At 41.8% G+C, this 17,598-nt stretch overlaps 2 protein-coding genes across 9 annotated transcripts in view; one reads left to right on the top strand and one right to left on the bottom strand.

The window, feature by feature from the left end:
- Positions 1 to 192: 192 nt before the first annotated feature.
- LOC135516304 (N-alpha-acetyltransferase 38, NatC auxiliary subunit-like) lies at positions 193 to 7,651 on the bottom strand. 4 transcript variants are annotated; one of them, XM_064940480.1, is made up of 3 exons: positions 7,568 to 7,651; positions 2,221 to 2,366; positions 193 to 605 (listed from the first exon to the last, which is right to left on the bottom strand). In XM_064940480.1, the coding sequence occupies exons 1-3, from the start codon at positions 7,582 to 7,584 to the stop codon at positions 481 to 483; spliced, it is 288 nt and encodes a 95-aa protein (XP_064796552.1). In that variant the 5' UTR covers positions 7,585 to 7,651; the 3' UTR covers positions 193 to 480. The 4 variants fall into 4 exon arrangements, with proteins under 4 accessions (XP_064796552.1, XP_064796551.1, XP_064796550.1 ...); XM_064940479.1 differs by having other exon boundaries at positions 2,221 to 2,398; XM_064940478.1 differs by having other exon boundaries at positions 2,221 to 2,398; positions 7,562 to 7,647.
- Positions 7,652 to 13,087: 5,436 nt separating this feature from the next.
- LOC135516305 (chromodomain-helicase-DNA-binding protein 3-like) overlaps positions 13,088 to 17,598 on the top strand; it is a 34,705-nt gene continuing 30,194 nt past the window's right edge. For all 5 annotated transcript variants that reach the window (XM_064940485.1, XM_064940481.1, XM_064940482.1 and 2 more), the window contains exons 1-6: positions 13,088 to 13,542; positions 16,017 to 16,150; positions 16,288 to 16,467; positions 16,569 to 16,693; positions 16,917 to 17,203; positions 17,320 to 17,498. In XM_064940485.1, coding sequence (XP_064796557.1) covers positions 13,380 to 13,542; positions 16,017 to 16,150; positions 16,288 to 16,467; positions 16,569 to 16,693; positions 16,917 to 17,203; positions 17,320 to 17,498 — 1,068 coding nt within the window. In that variant the 5' untranslated portion in view covers positions 13,088 to 13,379. The remainder of the gene's footprint in view (positions 13,543 to 16,016; positions 16,151 to 16,287; positions 16,468 to 16,568; positions 16,694 to 16,916; positions 17,204 to 17,319; positions 17,499 to 17,598) is intronic.

Below are 17,598 nucleotides of genomic sequence, written 5' to 3' on the forward strand. Positions count from 1 at the left end.
GATGAGTGAGATGGAGGACATTTGTCAATAACTTATGCTCCTAAAAGGAGCCAAGGGTTTTAAGTCAAGTAGGTAATTCACTTTAGCTATTCATATGATCTGAACTACATGTAACTGCTGCACTACCAGTATATAAGGAAAGTCTGCATCGTTCCTCATTGACAGACAGACACAGGTTTAAATACTGAAATGTATTGAAAAACATTTATCACACTGACATATACTGTACCGTCTGGCTCAGTCCCATGCCCCTTATTGCGCAAATACCTTTTATACTCTGTATTAACTTCACACACACACTGTCACTGGGGATGCTTGGTTACATTTCGCACCTATCTTGGCTCTGACTGGTAAACCCACGACACTGGCACCAGAGATCCGCCACATCTGGAATTCCTTTAATTGAATTCTCTCATTTCAAGTCTGTACTGTAGCCTTTTCTAGGACCGTGTCCTCCGACTTTGGGTGAGCTCTTGTTCTTCAGTGGCTGCCCCCGAACCCCTGTGTGTCGGCCAGGGTGTCTGACTCCACCTCGATGGAGACCACATGGTGGCCGGGAATCATGGCTAACCCCAGCACTCTGGGCTCACCCTGGGAGAAGGAGTCTGATGCAAAAACAAGCAAGACAAGCAAACAAAATACATTTTAAATATGGATCTGTACACAGTGTAATGATGGTCAGGTTACAAAATAGAAACAACATATCATGTAGGGTCCCAGAGAGCTGCAGCACCTTCAGTATTCATACCTTTTGACTTATCCCACAGTTTGTGTTACCGCCTGAATTCAAAATGGATTCAATGTTTTTTTCTCAACCATCTACACACACACAACACATAATGACAAAGGAAAAACGTGACATTTTAGCAAATTTATTGAAAATGAAATATCTTATTTATATAAGTATTCACACCCCTTAGTCAATACTTTGAATAAGGAAATTGGGCAGCGATTATAGCTGTGAGTCTCTTAAGAACTTTAAACACCTGGATTGTGCAACATTTGCCCACTATTATGTTCAAAGTTCTTCAAGCTCAGTGAAATTGATTGTTGTTCATTGCTAGACAATTATTTTCAGGTATTGCCATAGATTTTCAAGTAGATTTACGTCAAAACTGTAACTCGGCCACTCAGGAACATTCAGAGTCTTCTCCCAGTGTCTGGTGGAAAGCAGACTGAACCAGGTTTTCCTCTAATTTTGTCTGTGCTTAGCTCCAATCAGTTTCTTTATCCTGAAAACCTCCCAGTGTTTAACGATAACAAGCATACCCATAACATGACTCAGTAATGGATTTGCCCACAACATATCACTTTTTATTCATGCTTTGTTGGACTAAAGGTAATATTGTACAGGCTTCCTTTTGTTCAGTCTGTCAAATAGGTTAGTATTGCGGAGTAACTACAATGTTGTTGATCCATCCTCAGTTTTCTCCTATCACAGCCATTAAACTCTGTAACTGTTTTAAAGTTACCATTGGCCTCAATGGTGAAATCCACGAGAAATTAAATTTCGCTCCTCTCCGGCAACTGAGTTAGGAAGGACGCCTGCATGTTTGTAGTGACTAGGTGTATTGACACAGCATCTAAAGTGTAATAAATAACTTCACCATGTTCAAGGGGATATTCAATGTCTGCTTCTCTTTTTTTGCCATCTACCAATAGGTTCCCTTCTTTGCGAGGCATTGGAAAAATTGGTTGAATATCTGTGTTTGAAATTCACTGCTCAACTGAGGGACCTTACAGATAATTGTATGTGTGAGGTACAGAGATGATAGTCATAATTTTTTTTTTTTTTAAGTTATTGCACACAGAGTCCATGCAACACATTTTTACTCCTGAACTTATTTAAGCTTGTCAAAACAAAGGGGTTGAATACTTATTTACTCAAGACATTTCAGCTTTTCATTTTGAATTGATTTAAAAAAAAATCTAAAAACATAATTCCATTTTTACATTATGTGGTATATTGGGTGTAGGCTAGTGACAGATACATTTAATTCATTTTTAATTCAGGCCGTAACACAACAAAATGTGGGAATATGGTTTGCATTTCTGCTTGCAGGTTTTTACAGCAAATCAACTAATGATTGACTGATCAGCTGAATCAGATGTGTTCAGTACTGGGTTGGGACAAAACCCTGCACCGACTGCTCTGCAGGAACAGGTTTGAAAAGCAGTGAACTTGCTTGAGTATGTCGGCCTAATATGTACTTTAGTTACCTGAGGATTTGAGGAACTCCTGAGCGGACCCCAGGATGACGTTGCAGTCTCTATCTGTGCACAAGAACAGTCCCACCAGCGTCCGTCCGTCTGTCATTCTGATTCTCATGTTCTTGTTCAGCAGGCTCTCCAGCTTCTGACGCACTCTGGAAGAAGAGGATGACAGTTCACTCTGCCCCTAGAAATAGGGATTGGGGAGAAATTAGACGATAGGCCTATAATCATTCAAGGGTAAATCCCTTTGAATTCAACCACTTTTTGACAGCATCCCTTCCGGCCAGAAATTAACCTTTTGAACGTGAATGCCAAAACATTCAGAAGATAAAGGTGCTCAAAGTTGACACATTTCACATACCAGACCATGACATCCATGTCTTCATCACTGAAAAATATAATATAATATCATTTGTTTAAAAGCTTACGTTGTCAAACTATTTTATTTATTGAAAAAAAAATATGTTTTAAAACACAAATTGTAATTTCTAAACCTTAACGTAAATGATAAAAAAATACAGATTAACTTCCCCCCAAAAAATCAGTCGCATAGGTTGTAGCTTAAACCTAATTTCACATTATCTGAGGTTTTTGTGTTGTGACCGCCATCAGTTGAGACAACATGCTCTTGAATACAGGGTTGGTGTCATTTCAATCATAGAAATATATTTAAAAGAATGGACCTATCCCAGTTCAGTCCACTGCAATTTAGCTGGTACAGCATAGACATTTAAATTGTAACTTCTAATTACTATCACAAAGATGACCACTTGTCCACCCACCGTCGATTGTCAACGTAAAACGTCATGCCTATTCTATTATCTATATTTCAATGATTTCAACAGGTTTCCTATAGAGAAAATAGTCTAATTTAAAATTAAAGATATTCTCATTCAAGTCAACATTCTCTGATGTGTGGAGATCCAACCATCTCTGTGGTACCATTTGAAAGTAGAAAAGTCTATTTTTTTATTCCCGTTTTAGTACATTTATCACCCAAAACATGAAACTCACCCTGTATTCAAGAGCATGTTGTATCTCAACCGTTAGTGGACAAAACACAAAAACCTTAGATGATGTAAAATAGGATCTAGGCTACAACATATGCAAATATGAAAAGAATCTGAGTTCATACATTTTTTGATAATTGACGTTAAAAAAAGTGTGTGTGTGTGGGGGGGGGGTTATATAATAGTGTGACAACCCTGTTTGTAAGCTTTTAAATGAGATCAATCTCAACTGTTTATATTTTCCAGTGATGAAGATCTGGATGTCTCATGGTATGGTAGGGTATGCAAAATGGGTCAACTTTGAGCACCTTTATCTCTTGAATGTTTTGGCATTCAGATCCAAAAACGCACTTTCTACAGTGCCTCTTAGGGGCCATGGTGGTGAAAAAATGTCCAGGCTAATCTGCTCCCTCAGTTTTTTTTTTATCCGTGCCCTATAAAAAAAATATCCGTTCCCTACAAAAAAAATGATAAGCTACTCCTGAAGTCCTTGTGGATTTAAGTAGCCTGTCTCAAGGCCTAAAAACGTCATTCTCCGTATGTAGGCTACCATGACTGTCCAGGACTATAAGACAAACTACTCTTAAGCATTTTGTTTACCATCAAACTAGCTCTGGTCCATGCACATACGTACGTATCAGGCGCATGTGAATGGATCAGAGCTAGGTAAATTAAGTGTTCAAAAGTCGTGTCACCTTGTCAACATTGCCAAGGGGAAGCTTGACAAGCATACAAAGAGAAGAAGCCAGACGGTTGAGATGCACCCAATATCACCATTATGCTTATTTTACTTGTGGGTAAATACATTGGAATTCGATCACTTTTTGACAGCACCCCTTTCGATTTGAACGAAACCTTCCATACATATGCCCATTGTAGAAGTGCTCAGAAAGTCATGGAGCCCCTTAGGGGTCATGGTGTGTAAAAAAAAAAACACACAAAAAACAGGCTAATCCATTCCATCTGATTATTTATACTTTCCCTGTTTTATTTGTTTATTTGTTCCCGCTTCTCCTTATGTAGGCTACCATGACGGTCCCACTTGGCCGATAACATATTGCAGCCTAAATGTACTTCTATTTAGTTATTACATGCTTCAAATGGTGTGTTCATATGCCTGAAGCGCCAGGAGCATCACTCGCAGTCATAAATTAATGATGCATGTTTAGGATGCAAACCAGATAGGCTACACTCAGATTCATGCCACTTGGATCCATTTTGAGCACCTCTCCTCCCCGCAACCCAGTGTTTTACCCCTTGTGCATAAAGTCAGGGACATATGTTCAGTAAAACATGGTCCAGACATACGCAACTGTGCATGTGACTCACCGGTGGCAGAAAGAAACGGCATGCGAATTTACTGTGCATAGTTCTGGTGCAATGATGCGTTTTCATCCCTGCACTAGGCAGGTGAACATCTGCCATAGCCAACCAGGCACACAGAAAGATGGTTTAAAGCAGCTCTTGCTCGATGTGGTATGTTTATAACTAAAACTGATAGCTATTTGCTTGGTTGCGACAACAATACGTTCACCTGGAAATCAGCTGATGTCGCTAAAGAAATCCTTCGGAAAATAGACAGAACAGCTAAGGTCATGAAGCAGAGCCAGATGGATTTATTGCCTAGGGATGAGAGCACCGTATTTGCACCTTGAGTGGTTTTGCACACATGTTACCTATTATTTGCCCTTATGATTCGGAGACATATGAAAACACTGAAACTGGAAAATAGCAAATGAATGGTCAGTGATCATCACCATTTGAAGCATGTAATTAACTAAATAGAATAACAATTAGGCTGCAATATGTTATTGGCCAAGTGGGACCCTCGTGGAGAAGAGGGAACAAATGAAAAAAATCAGAAGGAATGGATATCAAAACAAGGTAACAAATAAAACATCTGTGGAAATTGATTTTGAAAAATGTTGGGAACGAATACAAAATCTGAGGGAACTAAAAAAACAAACAGAGGGACATAAATAATCAGAGGGAATGGATAATAAAACTGAGGGAATGGATAATAAAACTGAGGGAATGGATAATAAAACTGAGGGAATGGATTAGCCTGGTGGCCATGACCCCTAAGGGGCTCAGTAACTTTCTGAGCACTTCTACAATGGGCAAGTATGTATGAAAGGTTTCATTCAAATCAAAAGGGGTGCTGTCAAAAAGTGATCGAATTCAAATGTATTTACCCACAAGTAAAAGAAGCATAATGGTGATACTGGGTGCATCTCAACCATCTGGCTTCCTCTCCTTGTATGCTTGTCAAACGTCCCCTTTGCAAGGTTGACAAGGAGACACCACGTTTGAATGGCCTACCCCGGCCAAACCCGGACGACGCTAGGCTATGGGACTCCCAATCACGGCCGGTTGTAATACAGCCTTGATTCGAACCAGGGTGTCTGCAGTGGTGCCTTTAGCACTGCGATGCAGTGCCATAGACCACTGTGCCACCCGGCAGCCCAATTTGCCTGGTCCATGCACATGTGTTGGTTGCACATTGGACCAGAGCTAGTTTGACGGTAAACAAAATGCTCAAAAGTAATTTGTCTTATAGTATCGGATGTTGCGTACTGTGTTCAGCCAATCAGACCATGGGTGAAAAAAACATACTGTATGCAATACACAACATCCGGGAATACCGTTAGCCACTCTAGCATGTTTGTGAAAACTGTGCTTCATAAAGAAAGTATGCATATCTTCCCCGTTTTTTTCAGCCTTGTAGCCATTAAATCGATATATAGGGGAATTTGACGCCTTTGATGCCAGAATGTAGAATGTTTAACGTACGAACTGATCCACGGGGGAGACGAGTTTATAGACGGCTGCATACGTTCCCTTTGGATAATAAAGCTAATTTATGGTCATTCTGGCGTCTGCATTGGCCGTACAACAGGGTTCCCAATTGGCGGCCCTCGGGACAAATGTATATTTTGTACATAAAAGACTGTCAAAACACCGGAAATCAGCTGAAAGTGATTTGAATTTTGGAAAGTATTCACACACATAATAGAGAGACACGTGATTGTACACAAACCTAGGCAAGGTTTGAAATTATGTTAAAGTTAAATATTATCCGTTGGGGCTTAAGGTTTATTTGCAGTCTAAAAATGATCTGTTATTATTAAATTCCGACCCCTGACCTTCCGCTCAAGAAAAAAAATCGTCCCGAGACTAAATGCAGTTGATGATCCCTACCATACAGCATTTACTGAGATGTGGCCTCTACAGAAGTCAGGGCATTCATACTTCTTGTGTATCGCAGAGCTGTTGTGAAGGAAGTTGTCAGGGAAGTGAGTATGTTTATACAGTACATGCCGCCCCCAACTACCGTCAACCAATCATTTCAAAGCGGAGCTATACCGAGCCCTCCGCATTGTTACAAAATTTGGGATGCAGCGATGCAGTACTGCGCTTGATTTGGCTGCAATTGCGTCACACGCTCTGTACGGAGCCTCTGATCCACATTTCCAGATCAAGCTTAAATGAGCTTTTAAGACGAAACGAATCAATATTGCCATCTGCCAGCCTTTGGGTTAGAGCTAAGGAGAAAAAGCTTCTTTAGACTATTGAAATGCACCCTTTAAGAAATGCAAAAGCGTGCCACTTTTAACAGATGTTTCTGGTCCTACTATTATTGGTAATGCCAATAGTACCGTAGACAGCAGATCCGACCCGCTTGCTTACAGCTACACTAGGTTCGGACAGACTTCCTGTGTAGATTAAGACACTGCACAGCCGGCACAAAATATGGCTCGGAAAACATACCTGAAAACAGGGATGAGAAATGTGTTGTACTTCAAATTGTCCCACTATCCCAACTGTTACACCGAGAAGATTTAACGATTTTCGTCCACATGCTAGATAGCGGTAGTCACAGCACTGGCAGCCATTATGGAATGGAACGTGCTGTTGAACAAAGGATCTGATTGGCTGACATTGCCATTCCAAAATTGCTGCTGTGGCTTCTAGCATGAGGGCGAAATTGACAGATTTTCGGCAAAACTAGCAGATCTTGTTCAATCTTCTCGCTGTAATAGTTGGGATAATGAAACAATTCAGAGAACAACACATAAACCCTTTAATCTACACATGGAGTATGTCCGACCCTAGTGCAGCTGTAAGAAATCAGTTCGGATCTGCTGGCTAATGGTACTGTAGGTTGTGGACAAAAATAACGTTAGCTAACTACTACTGTAGCTACGTTAGCATAGCTAGCTAGTGGATCCAACTTGCCCAACAAATGTATGGATCAGTTACGCACGCTCTCCTTTCAGTTTGGCAAAGTGAATGTTAAAAGTGTGTAAAGTGAGATAATATTAAACATATATCACCCCTACATGAGTTGATGGACCATTTTCTTCAATCATTGTTGCCATTCCACCCTTTCTTGATTCTATTTTTCTAGCGGAATTATTTCTCTGACGTACAACCGGAAATGCATCAGGGAATACATTGCATTATGGGTATTGTAGTATGCAAGGTAGGTATGACAAATTAGAGTTGAAACTTTGCTGACACTTTTTGCCTATTTACTTTTCAAATTGGGCATTACATTTGTCAAATGTCTTACCTTGTGATTTATGGACCAGCCGCTCACGAGATGCAGCAAAGCTGATTTGAGTCTGGTGCTGTCTCTATACTAGGTGCTTCCGTGGTTACCATAGTAACGGAGCTTGTTTGTTAATGCAATGTTGCGAGTGAGCTTGCAAATAAACAAAATTAACAACATTTTATATCTATGACATATTTCACGTGACCATTTATAGGTCTCCATACATTCTCCATATATTGGATAAACTTTCAGAAGTAATATATATGCCGCGACCAAAGTATTTCACTCCGAACAAGGTGTCCTTTCATAACACCATGCCTTGGCGACCGGTGGGCGTCATTCCTGTGCAAGGTGTACGACATGACACTATTGATGAATTACTTTAAGGGTGAGTTGTCAGATGCATGCATTTATAATAGGCTATTATTAGGCTACAAACGTTTATTAAATTACACAATTATTTTTCAGTTGATGTACTTCTGAGACCTATTATTGACTGTGCAGGAAATGACATCAGTCACTGGTTTGAATTAAAGACAACATTTGTGAGTGAGAAAATAATCTGAAAATAATATTTATCAAGAATTCAGCATGTTTGTCTTCTTAAAGTTCATTTTTCATCATGAGTAATTCCCAATTTGTATTCTTACATTCAGGCTCACCTGAACCCACTATCTGACTATGTGATGTACTACACCTCTAGGGGGTGCTCTGTGCACGTGTCGTCTCCCTGCCTTAGTACGAACTGGACCAATGACTTTGGGCAACCCTGGTGGAGGGATACCCAATATGAGGTGGGGCTATTTTGCCAAGACCAGGTGGATCCGCATCATCAACACCCTCACATCCCAGGAGCATAGGCTGGAAGTAAAATATCCTTCTTCAGATTAGGGAGAATGTGATGCATAGATCACAAGAAGCTACATGTGTACATGCCACATGTATAGGCTACATGTGTTATCATACTAATCTCACTTAGCCTGACACCATCCCCTGGCAAGCGAGGCCTAGGGTCTTACATAGATATCATCAGTATTATACATGCATCATATATGTGCAATAGATATGCAGACAACATACAGACATCATTCTGCACACATACATATCACCTACATGCATACGTGCGTCATTTATACATAACCATCATGCATTCTATTGTAGTTGTTCAAGCTTTATCCTCCTACCACCTCCTTCACCTCTACCCCTCAGCATATCACAGTAACAGTATTTTGGGAGTGTGTCCATTCATCTGGCACGGTTTCACCCACACAGCATAATATCACTGAGTGGAGCACAGGTGCTGTTTCTCCCTTCCGCTGTGTGCCACTGGCTGCATAATATATGGGTTACCACACAGCGCTTTAGGTTGCCCTGGCCTGTACATGACTCGCTTCCAAATGGACACGACGAGGTGGAGTTAGTAGTGCACTGTGTCACCGTCAAACCCTGGGGGCATATGAGTGAGTCCTGGCTGGGTTCACTCATTCCCCCTGCAGCACACACACACACACACACACACACACACACACACACACACACACACACACACCTCTCCTCTCCGGCATGGTGGGAGAGCACGGTGGGAGAGCAGGCTTTCCCGCCAACCCACCCCAGCTGGCACTACTAGTCTTCTACTGAGCCAGAGGCTTAGTGTGGGTGCTCCATTCTCCACTCACACAGTCAGACACATGCTCTCTCTCTCTCTCTCTCTCTCTCTCTCTCTCTCTCTCTCTCTCTCTCTCTCTCTCTCTCTCTCTCTCTCTCTCTCTCTCTCTCTCTCTCTCTCTCTCTCTCACACACACACACAAAACACACAAATTCTCTCTTTCTCTCCCACACTCTGTCCCTGCACACACATACTCACGCTCTCTTTCTCTTCCTCAAACAGTCTATCCTCCTTCTTTCTCTCTTGCCCTGCCTCCTCCATCCCCCCTCATTCCTCCCTCACTTTCTCTCTAGTGGTTTTTGGCAAATGTGCCCATTGGACCCTGCATAAACAAATTCCTTTCTTCTTTTTTTTAAATCCTGGAAGCCAAGCTAGAGTGGTTTAACTGCCTGTTGCAAAATTTGCCCATAGTCCACAGAATGATTTTCATAGATTAACCACTGGAAAATACAATTTTTTGAATGAAAAATCCCAAAATCCTCTTATCATTAGAGGACAATTGCTGGTAGCCGGGGCGGCAGCTAGCCTAGTGGTTAGAGCGTTGGGCAAGTTGGGGAAAGGTTGCTAGAGCGAATCCCCAAACTAACATGGTAAAAATATGTAGTTCTACCCCTGAACAAGGCAGTTAACCCACTGTTCCTTGGCTGTCATTGTAAATAAGAATTTGTTCTTAACTGACTTGCCTAGTTAATTAAGGTAAAATAAAAAATTACAATGACTATTTATATACTGTATCACAAATATAAGCTATACACTGAGTATACAAAACATTAAAACAGAACACCTGCTCTTTCCATTAAATAGACTGACCAGGTAAATCCAGCTGAATGCTGGATCCTTTATCGATGTCACTTGTTAAATCCACTTCAATCTGTGTAGATGAAGGGGAGGAGATAGGCTAAAGAAGGATTTTTACATCTTGAGACAATTGAGACATGGATTGTGTATGTATTCCATTCAGAGGGTGAATGGGCAAGACAAAATATTTAAGTGCCTTTGAACGGGGTATGGTAGTAGGTGCCAGGCGCACCGGTTTGTGTCAAGAACTGCACCGCTGCTGGGTTTTTCATGCTCAACAGTTTCCCGTGTGTATCAAGAAAGTTCCACCGTCCAAAGGACATCCAGCCAACTTGACACAAATGTGGGTAGCATTGGAGTCACCTTGTGGAACTCTTTCAACACCTTGTAGAGTCCATGCCCCGACGAATTTAGTCTGTTCTGAGGGAAAAGGGGGGGTGCAACTAAATTTTCAGAAGGTGTTCCTAATGTTTGGTGTACTGACTGTAGTTTCTTAATCTAAAACTGCTGCAACTGATTTCAGCTACAGTCAATAACCACTGTACATGGGTTGGAAAAGTAAAATAAGGTCTAAAACAGCAAATCCCTCCTCTCTCTCTAACTCTCTCTCTCTCCTCTCTTTTCCCAAGTGTGTTCTGAGGAGACCTTGAATGAGATTCCCCAGCGGTAACTTCGCAACAGTTCCCACGCCGCCAGCTCCACCTGGAAGCACAACTGCGTCAACCTGGGACAGAAAATGGTGATGAGCAATATGAGAAATCTATTAAAAGGTTGACTTACAAAGTACAGGTCCTTTATTTTTTTATATTGTGATATTGTTATGAACATTTTATTAGAGGGAATTTGAGCCTGTAAAGGACTAGAACTCATAACCTCAAAATCAACATCCTTTCCTTGCCATTCTATCCCAGTGTCTTCCTTTTGTCATTCCTTCAAACCTTCTTGCATCTACAATAGGCCAACATACATTAATAAATTAACAATAGTCTGCCAAAACTGTACATAAAACTGCATGGTAACCATGGTAATCGTTTATGTGATATTTAATAGTAGGCTACTTCCTCTCAACAGCTCCTTTGTGGCTCTGCTGAGTTTTAATTTCCTGTACTACAGAATGTGCAGGAAACCAACTCTACTGTAACAGTAGCAGTTTTAGTCAGTTGTGAAAAATCATGTTACACATATTTCTTTAAATCAGTGACGTGTCATTGTTATCAATGTCTAGTTTACTCATCACAATTCACAATTATACACACACACACATTTTTTACTGTAAAATGTGCATACAGTGCCTTCAGAAAGTATTCATACTGTACCCCTTGACTTATTCCACATTTTGTTGTGTTACAGCCTGAATTACATTTTTATTAAATTGATGTGTTTTTCACCAATCTACACACAATAGCCCATAATGACGAAGTAAAAATATATTTTTAGAAATGTGTAAAATGTATTGAAAATAAAATACAAAAATATCTCATTTACATATGTATTCACACCCCTGAGTCAGTACATGTTAGAATCACCTTTTGGCAGCGATGACAGCTGCGAGTCTGTTTGTCTAAGAAGAGCTTTGCAGACCTGGATTGTATAATATTTGCACATTATTCTTTAAACCTTTCTTCAAGCTCTGTCAAGTTGTTTGTTGATCATTGCTAGACAGGCATTTTCAAGTCTTGCATTGATTTTCAAGAAGATTTAATTCAAAACTGTAACTAGGCCACTCAGGAACATTTAATTTCGTTTTGCCACATATTTTGCAGTATTACTTTAGTGCCTTGTTGCAAACAGGATGCATGTTGTGTCATATTTTTAATTCTGTACAGGCTTCCTTCTTTTCACTCTGTCAATTAGATTAGTATTGTGGAGTAACTACAATGTTGTTGATCATCCTCAGTTTTCTCCTATCACAGCAATTAAACTCTGTAACTGCTTTAAAGTCACCATTGGCCTCATGGTGAAATTTCTGAGCGGTTTCCTTCCTCTCCGGCAACTGAGTTAGGAAGGATGCCTGTATCTCAAAACATTTGACATTATGAGTTATTGTGTAGGCTAGTAAAACTACATCTAAATGTAATCCATTTTAAATTCAGACTGTAACAACAAAGTGTGGAAAAGGTCAAGGGGTGTGAATACTTCCTGAAGGGATTGTATGTACAGTATGTTTCATCGTAGACCCCTTAATCAAAACTGAACTGCCTAAAGGGGAGACAAGGCAGTCTGTCTCCTAGAGTTCACATTGCCTTACTGCAACCCAGATCAGAGGGACTGTAGTGAAACAGTACAAGATGCATTAAAAATGTGTCCTCTTTCATTTCTCTGTGTTCACCATCTTGAAAATAATTTATTCGATTTATATTTTAATCCGAAATCATTTCCAGTTGAAAAAAATGACAGTCTGCATATTGCATTGTTTTTTATCCCCACCATAAGTGGTTAATTTTTAAGCAATCCAATCTGATGTAAAGTCTGGGCATGGCTGCGGCAGATTTTTCCAACCCCCCGCCCCACACACACACACGCGCACACGCTTTCAAGCTCCCTCCCCGACTCTCTCTCTCTCTCTCTCTCTCGCTCTCTCACACACACGTATAATTTTATACTACGGTGGGGGCCTTTAAGAATATTTCATAGATTTGTGTCGTGTTCTGCAGTTCAGAAAGGGAGCGTTGTTTCGTGTGATCTAGAGGCACAGTTACCAGGCAAGTCTGCCTTCGTGTCTGATTTGGGGAGGGGGGGGGCACAAACAAGTAACAATTTATACAAGCAGTCATACACCCCCTTTCTTGTAACAATGTGAATGTTTTTTGAGGAGGGAGGGGTGCGCGGAGAGAGTGAGAGACAGGCAGAGAGAGAGAGAGAGAGAGAGAGAGAGAGAGAGAAAGGAGGAGGGGTGGTGGGGGGGCGTTCTGCAATAATATAGTCAGCCATTTTTTATGTAAGGGGATTTTTCTTATTGGGGGGGTTGTTAAAAAATAAATATAAGGGCGGCCATCTTTGTTTCTTTGCGTTGTAGTGTAAAATATTCCAAAACGCCCCCCACTTTTTTTCTGGAGTCGATTTGAATATTAAATAAATATCATAATTCCGGAGGATTTCTGATTTCGAGTACGGAGCCGATGACAGGAATATAATGTCCTCTCCTCTCCGGTCCTGTGAGGAATACAAGGGCATGTTGGTTAATTCCAAAGGAGGAGATTTTGATGAAGAAGAGGACGACGGAGATCTAGACGAGAACGCAAGCGACATAAACTCGCCGGCGGCGCCTCGAGAAACTGCAACACTAGCCGCGCCAGGTAGGCTATAGTAGGCTACAGGAGACAGACACTGGCGAAAGACTCGGGAGCGCGCACACAAAACAGAAACACATCCAAATTGTGAAAAAAGTATGACAGAACACATTGTGCCGCTCATCTCAATAGTTATCTTTTGCTACAATATAATTAGTTGCGCCCCATTTGCTCCAGAGGATAGCGCAGCTTTGAAATAGAAAGAGTTGAGGATTCCAACTTCTAAACCAACTTGAGAATGCTCTTTTCGTTTTATCCCATATACATTGACTACAATTAACAAAGTTGATCCTCGACTTTCTTTTCATACGTAGAATGGTGCCACATTCGTCAATATATATCATATCTCAATATGAATAGGTCGACGTGAAGGGTAAAGCTCACGACATCACTGTTAGAAAACATGGACTCCCCAGCAATACGCTTTCTGATAGTGATCTTTAGAATAGTGATGTGTAAGGCGTAAGCGTTAAAACCGGATGATGGAGTGAGTGCTGGTATGACAGCGTGTAAATAAACTTGACCCTACCCCCTGACTGTCTCCACACTGACAGGGACGGTTCATGATAGGACACTGACACTCTACTCAAGTTATGAATAGAACCGTTATGTGTCGACTCCAGGGCCTTTGTTTTCCCTCTCTTTTCGTTGTCATAGCAGACTAACACATATTTAACAAGTAGGCATGTAATAAACATAATAAATATTGCCACATGAAAGAAAGGACTTGCCTACAACAATGTAATGTGCAAAACAGTTTTTTTTTCTCCAAATAAGTTTATTTTTGAGGGACTATGATCAGGCCTACCTGGTTCCTGAAAACCTAGTAACATGCTTGCATTATTTTACAGTTCATTTGAATTAGCCTAATTAAATAGAATGCATGTGCATGTAGCCTATTCAATAGTAGCATTCGATAGGCTATTGCATATCATGATTTTTGGGATATTCAACAAGGGCCCATTTAGAATCACTGAATTGCTCGTCTCGAGACGGACAAGCGCGCGAATCAATTAGAGCGCTTCCCGCCGTTGCCAACCCCCAGCGACCTCCGCCAGCGGTTGTCGCTCTTGTGGTCAGGACTCAGGTTTTGGAGTTAACGGGAAGTAGCCTGGGGTAGGGAGTTGTTTCAGCCACAGACTCCCCATTATTTTGACTAGATACTCAAGTGGCCGCTCTAACAATAAAAATACATGTAAATAAAATGGAAGGCAGTCGGGAGGAGGCAAGAGCAGGTGGGACCATTTTAGCCAATGAGAGGGCAGATACGCTTGCAAACAACAGGCACAACTCCGATATAAAGTGTTTTTTTTCTCAAAGTTCCCGGTATGCCACATGTGCTACTTATATCAGTACACTAGTAGTAACCTAAGCATGACGAACCTTCTATTCGATCAAATAAGCCACAAGTAACAAATAAGCCTTTACATATTTGTTTTAACCAAATTCGACACTCTCATTGATCTCCATACAAAACTCCTCGCTTTGGTGAGCGAAAAAACCGCAAAACCGCCACCTGCTGGAGAAGACAGATTTTGGGCCTAGTTATCCCTCTCGCTTCGCCTCTTCCTCTCCAGTTCAGTTCATCAGATGTAGACAGACTGGCTTGCGGCCTTAGAATCACCGAGCCCCGCGTGCGTGCTGCTGCCGCCTCTGGCTGCACTCTGCAGCAGACTTTGTTTGGGCGCGCGCTGCGGGTTGTAAACCCTACTGTAGGCGCCCAACAAAGACAAACAATAAAAACGAATAAAAACGAACTCATTTATATGATGTACATGGTGGCCGTAAGCGATAGTTCTTGGTGATTTGTTTCCCCTTTTCTCCACCCTCCTGACAATACATAGGCTTATCTTTCTCTCACTCTCAAAAAAGCTACCGTCTCTTTGCCCAGTGAAAAACATGAATAAAGGGTTGAAAGACTCATTTGGAAGTCCCTTGAAAACTCACTAACACATCCTCAAAACGTTCGGTGGTGTTGTCTTCGAAATAAAGCTATGACATGTTTGATTGGTTTCTATTTCCCCATTTGTTTATTGCAGGACAAATACAGTATAATGCTATGGTTATACATTTCTTATATGACAGCCTCAGTTTTAAAATACCACCATGAATACTATTATTGTGTGCTATACAACACTCATTGACATATAATGTCAATGTAGCCAGTTATGGCTTTGCTTTTCATTGAACTAATACCAAGCAGCTGTCAAATACACTTATCTGTCAAACACACTGACTGGAACTAATTGAACATTTGTCAGAATTCAGTCAAGGTAGAAAGTCATGTTAAGACACTAGTCCCTCCCATTTGACACATGTGGTGTCAATGCACACATCACAGCGGGATGGTGCGATGCTTCTGTTGTGCTTAATTGTGTTCAGAAGAGATTAGATTGACGATTCAAAGCCTTCAAAGAGGATTATAGTCAATATGATTTAGTCACAACTCGCTCTCTTTCTTTTCATCCACATCTCCGTAGAGGAAGAAGGGGGGGCATTGGACAGGGACAGTCTAGGGAGGAAGAAACGAGGGCCCAAGAAGAAGAAGGAGACAAAGAAGAAGGAGAAAGAGAAAGAAGGAAAACTCTCCAAAGCTAAAAAACGGAAAAAGATTGTAAGCTTCTCGGACATGACCATATCACTCCATCTATAGCCATACTTTCTGATCACACATCATTCTATTTTCATTTTATGTTCTCTCTCTTTCTTTCTCTCTTTCCCTGTCTCCCCTCTTCTCCTATCCCCTCTCAGGACAGTGATGTAGAGAGGGACTCGGAGAGAGAGAGAGACTATGGAGAGAACTCTGACAGTGCAGCCAGCATCTTTGCTTGTGAGAAAAAGAAGAAGAAGAAACACAAGGAGAAGAAGGAGAAGAAAAAACAAAAGATGAAAAAAGACAATGGGGACAGCACGCAAGAGGAGACAATAAAGGTAAGGACACAACAAAAAAGTGTTGTCATTGTTTTGCTTCTACTTGGCCTCACTCTGATGGCTCAAGTCTAGTGCTCTGATTGGTTGTTTCTTTCCACCAGCCAATAGAACAAAAGACATCGGCCCAGCTGGCTAAAGACTGGGGTCTGGAGGATGTGGATCATACCTTCACTGAAGATGACTACCGCACACTCACCAACTACAAAGCCTTTAGCCAATCTATGAGGTACTGTGGAGATGTCAAGCATCTGGCTCTATTTAACTTGAAATCAGACAGGGCCGGTGGCAGAATGTTTAGCCTAGAAACATGTAGCTTATTGCGCCTCGTTCTCAGTCAAAGGGGACAATTTACTGAGTTATTGATTGAGATTAGATTCCTGATGTACTCATTCAGCTTCCCCTCTCCCCCTACTCCTCTTCTTCCTCATCTTCCTCTTCGCCCCTCGCAGGCCCATGATCGCCAAGAAGAACCCTAAGATCCCAATGTCCAAGATGATGACCATCCTGGGGGTCAAGTGGAGGGAGTTCAGTTCCAACAACCCCTTCAAGGGCTCAGGTGCTGCGGCCGTGGCAGCTGCAGCCGCGGCCGCCGCCATTGCCGTCGCCGAGCAGGTCTCCGCATCAACCGCTTCCCCATCCCCGGAGCCCCCACCGCCCCGGAAGCAGCCCCAACCCCCCCGGCTGGCCCCCCAGCCGCCACCCCCGCTCCGCAAGGCCAAGACCAAAGAGGGCAAAGGTTAGAAAAAGAGGAGGGTGGAGGAGTCTATTGTTATAGTATGTGTACAGTAGCAGGGTTTGAATTGGAAGGGTTTGGTCCTAACCAATTGCCCCGGTCCTCTCACTGTTTTTCAGGCCCTGGATATAAGAAGAGTCGCAGTAAGAGTCCTCGTGTTCTGGCTGAGAGGAAGAAGGCGGTGGCAGCGGCGGCGGCAGCAGCAGTAGCGGCGGCAGCAGCAGCGAAGGCCAAGAAGATGGCTCCCATACGCATCAAACTAGGGCCTCTAGGCAACAAGAGGAAGAAGAGCAGCTCTGTGAGTTTCACTATGCTATGTAATGTATATGGATGTATAGATGTGCTGTGTGGGCTACTGTCTGTGGGAGCATGCAGGTGTGTGAGAGTCGACAGTTTTG

This window comes from Oncorhynchus masou, chromosome 27 (genome assembly GCF_036934945.1).
Source record: "Oncorhynchus masou masou isolate Uvic2021 chromosome 27, UVic_Omas_1.1, whole genome shotgun sequence".
Taxonomy (NCBI): domain Eukaryota; kingdom Metazoa; phylum Chordata; class Actinopteri; order Salmoniformes; family Salmonidae; genus Oncorhynchus; species Oncorhynchus masou.